At 40.3% G+C, this 4,098-nt stretch overlaps 1 protein-coding gene across 1 annotated transcript; it reads right to left on the bottom strand.

The window, feature by feature from the left end:
• Nucleotides 1-1,246: 1,246 nt before the first annotated feature.
• LOC108153466 (charged multivesicular body protein 5) lies at nt 1,247-2,413 on the bottom strand. The gene is made up of 5 exons (XM_017283496.2): nt 2,222-2,413; nt 2,006-2,157; nt 1,779-1,944; nt 1,483-1,713; nt 1,247-1,418 (listed from the first exon to the last, which is right to left on the bottom strand). Exons 1-5 carry the CDS (start codon nt 2,288-2,290, stop codon nt 1,350-1,352), a joined length of 687 nt encoding a protein of 228 aa, XP_017138985.1. The 5' UTR covers nt 2,291-2,413; the 3' UTR covers nt 1,247-1,349.
• Nucleotides 2,414-4,098: the final 1,685 nt, after the last annotated feature.

Raw genomic sequence — 4,098 nt, 5'->3', positions numbered from 1 at the left:
GTTGTTGTTTATGTAAATATGTACGTATTTATTTGGATAAACTTTCAGGCACTTGTTGGTTGATTGTTGGTGGGTGGGACGGTTGTGGGTCTGGGACGGGGGACCAGGATTTCAAATTACACAAGACTCTCCTTCCTGGCTCTTAAATTAACTGCCAATTTTCTGCAGCATTTTGATGACAATCAAAAAAAGGTTCACAAAATCTTCAAGATTTTTCAACCCGCGGCTCTTTTGTGGCGCATTTTGATGGATTAAAAAAAACGATCGGATCGGTTGGGGATTGCACTTTTGATCGGGGGATATTTTACACGGCAAATCGTTTAATTAGCGACGACACTGGCAGTGGCAGTGGCTGTTGAGGGGGCGCGGGTGGAGGCACACACGCTTTTACAGTTACGTTTTAACAATTGATTTTTGTTGTTGGTGCTTTTTTTTGCTGTTGTTGAAAAGCGAAGGTTTTTCTCTGTAAATTAGTTTAGCGTTTTTTTTTTTTATTTGTGGGGGAAAATTGCGTCCGTTACAGCCAGCCGTCAAAAGACAACTAAACGGCGAACGCGAACGCTTTATTTTTGCACACAACACCGAGGGACTGCACTGAGACGCAGACAGAGACGGAGACAGCGCGCGCACACGCACACACACTCGGACAGCGGCGGCAGAGAAACACGCGCGCGTTTGCTCAAGTTCATGAGCAGGTTCGTTCATGCTCATGCAGAGAGAGAGGCGGCGAGAGCGCATCTGTGTGTAAGCGAGGCTGAAAGGCGGGAGTGTGTGTGTGTGTGGAAGAGTGAGGTTAAGAGAGTACTGGCTGCAGTTGCAATCTGACTGCAGTGCAAAAGCTCTCTCGCGAAAGAGTACGGAATACGGTTCGTATGGGCGATATTTCGCCAAAAACTGGTGGTTTTTTTTTTTTTCTTTTGGGCACCCTGGCTCTCTTTGATTGAAATCCGCTCTTTTTGCTTACGCTTTACTTAAGATTAAGCAGTTGAAAAGTTTGTCACTTAAAATGATTGAAACCAAAGCTTCCACAGAGGAATAGAGCGGGGCAGGGGAATCAGATACGGGATATTATATTCTTCATTCCGGGGGTAATAATGATCCGATCGGGAAAAGATTCTGGAATCTGGTAAATACTATTTTATATAAAACGTGGAATTGCTAACGAAAACAATCATAGCTGGGCTTTGTTTTTACCGGCTATTTATTGAAAAAAAAAAAAAACAGAAAATGCATACAAAGGTGAAACTTAAGTGAAATCTTTGATGGATCCAACCATATTTTTTTTTATATAATGTACAAAGCGTGCCTGAAACAGTATGGAAAATCGTGTGACGCCTGCGGATCCTTCTCTACGTGGTCTTCAGGGAGGCTGGAATCTTGGGCAAGCCAAACTCGTCCGTCTCGATACCAGTGGGGGTCTATAGAAGATTAATGAAAATGTCAGCTCATCCAAGCAGTCGTTTTTATAGATAGAACACAAACCTTTCCCGGGACGATGCTGTCGGCGCCTGGCTCCCGACTTGGGGCCTCGGGTGCCTTGACCACATCATCCAAATAGCTGGAGTCATCATCCAAAGCCATTTCATCGCCCAAGGCGTCCAGTTCTGCCTGCAAGTCATCATCATCCACCTCGGGCATGCCGTAGGTGCGGCCCAGGGCTTCTTGTACCTCATCCGCCTGCTCGAACATGTCGGCCATGTCATCTTGGATGTCCTGCAGGAAGAAAATCAATATTAGCAAACATTTTAAATGGTTACTCTACAGAAATGGGAATCCACCTCGATTTGATCAATGTTGATCTTTTTGTATTCGGTCTTCATCTGCTTGACGCCATCCTTCATGGCAGCCACCGTGGCCTGAGTATCCTTGAGTGATTGCGCGGCATAGTTGGCCTGCTCCATGTTGAACGACTGGTTGCGCAGAGATTCGGACTGCTGTTCGTAGCTGTGGGACACACACCAATAGTTGCAGTAGATGTCTGAGATCTCTGTTGTCCTGCACTTACGCTTTCTTTTGTTTCAGCACTCGCAGGGCCTTTTGTTTGACGGAGTTCTTGGCTGGTCCCTCGCGCATCTTGGACATTTGCTCGCGATATTTGCGCAGCTCCGTCTCCAGCTTGGCGATCTTCTCATCGATGTTGTTGGCCCGAGCATCGACCTATTTGAGTAATTACAAATGTCGTCATTTCTTTGTTTATTGTCTGCATATTTGTTCTACTTACGCCCGAAATGCAGTCGTTTAGGCTTGGGCCCGGCTCCTTGGGCTTGCCGCGTCCAAAAAGGCGATTCATTTTAAAGTTTAAATAGTCTTACGCACTGAACTGGTTGGGAAATCTGCTGACTTTTCTGGGAATTTCGTTTAAAATTTTGTTTGATGACTAATTCTCTGCTTCTTTCTCGCTGAACAAACAGCTGTTCGCCAGTGTTGCCCTTTTTAAGTCACAAAGTCACAGCCCTTGCATCTTATTCGATAGTTTTTTTCTTTCAGAATTTATGCCGTAAAATTTATATATCGAATCATAGCTGAGATTGTCATTTTTAAATAACAATTACAAAATCGGATCTCGGTGCTTATATTGTAATTTTTTAAATAATGCGCCGACCAATTCCACCTATCGCACAAAAATGTCAATATTTTGTTGCATCGATAAGTAGCATATATCTGATACAACGACGTGAAACAACAGAAAAATTGTGTTATTTTGCTCAGAGTTGAGAAAAGTTGTTCGTTGAAGATATATTCTTCAAAACTAATCACATTAATTCAAAATTCAACACCTACATACATATATATCACCAATAAAAAAATGTCTATCGATATATCAATTTATATATAGATATATATATCATATGTACATCTAACATCCCTAGCACGGCTCTTCAGGGTGACCATTTAAAATTTGTTATCCATGGTTTTTGTAACAGAACGTTTAAGTGATTTTTGTTGTCCACCGATGAAAATCGTCGAAACTATAATTCTCTTGATCTAGATAATAAACTATGTTTTTTAATGACTTTTAATATTTTATGTCATTGTGCGAAAATGCAAATATGTTTGGGTTTAATTTTTGTATATATATGTACATATACATAGGAATACTACTTTAATTGTTTAATTTGTATTTGGCCCTTCCAGCGGGAAATTTTTTAAGCTTCCTTCATTGTTAGTTAAAAGGGGTTTTGTCATCCAATGAGCGATTCTATGAACTTTTTTGTATGTTCAGTGGTTGTGCAAAAATAGTCTCTAAAATTGAAAGTTATCTAATAATCTATCGCATAAAATTATGTGTTTAGGGCTGAGCGTCCTATTTAGCTGGTAATATTAAAAAGAATATCAAAATCGAGGAATATGATTTCTGATCATCGACAGAGAACAGTTAAAAGCCAGGATGGTACTGAAATACTCTCCACGAAAATTATGAATCCGGAAGAATTTTTGAGCAGCTTAGGTAAAAGATATCTTGCTGTTTTTGTTAAGCAAAGATGGGGAATAGGATGGACCCACAAGAGTAATTATTTTTTGTATTATTTTCGGCGGCTTAACTCAAGTTATTATCCAGATGAAAGAAAGGGCGGTTAAGTGAGCTAAGTTCGTTTTTTCATCGTTCTTCTTACGTAGAAGTAGGCATAGTTATGAATTTTTAAATTTTATATCGGACTGAAATCAGCTGAAAAAAAACCATTTATCGATTTCAGCTGAGAAAATCAGCTGAGAAATTTGTAGTTTTTCGAACTACTGCAAAATGTAGCAGGTCACACTGGTTGTGCTCTGTCTTGCGACGAAAAAATGAGTCGTTATTTTGAATGGGCTATAAAAAAGGGTATGGACAACAGGCCAAAACAGCCAAAGCAAATTGCAAGGTTCTTACGAAATGGTATTTCATCTATTTAATTTGATTATTTTAGGCATATTTAAGAACAAGGAGTGTAGAAACTTCCATGCGCAGGTTTATTTTTGCTCTCTCAAATCCTCGACGCTCATTCACTTTCCAATAATTTATATTGGCGCGCTCAATCAGGGACTTATTTATATATTATGGTATATTTCTGAGGGTCGGACGGTATATCTTATCGATAAGTCCGATAGCCACTCGTCTTA

The sequence above is a fragment of the Drosophila miranda genome, chromosome XR (assembly GCF_003369915.1).
Source record: "Drosophila miranda strain MSH22 chromosome XR, D.miranda_PacBio2.1, whole genome shotgun sequence".
Lineage (NCBI taxonomy): Eukaryota > Metazoa > Arthropoda > Insecta > Diptera > Drosophilidae > Drosophila > Drosophila miranda.
The sequence above is the reverse complement of the archived record's forward strand: the minus strand, read 5'-3'. Positions and strand labels throughout refer to the sequence as shown.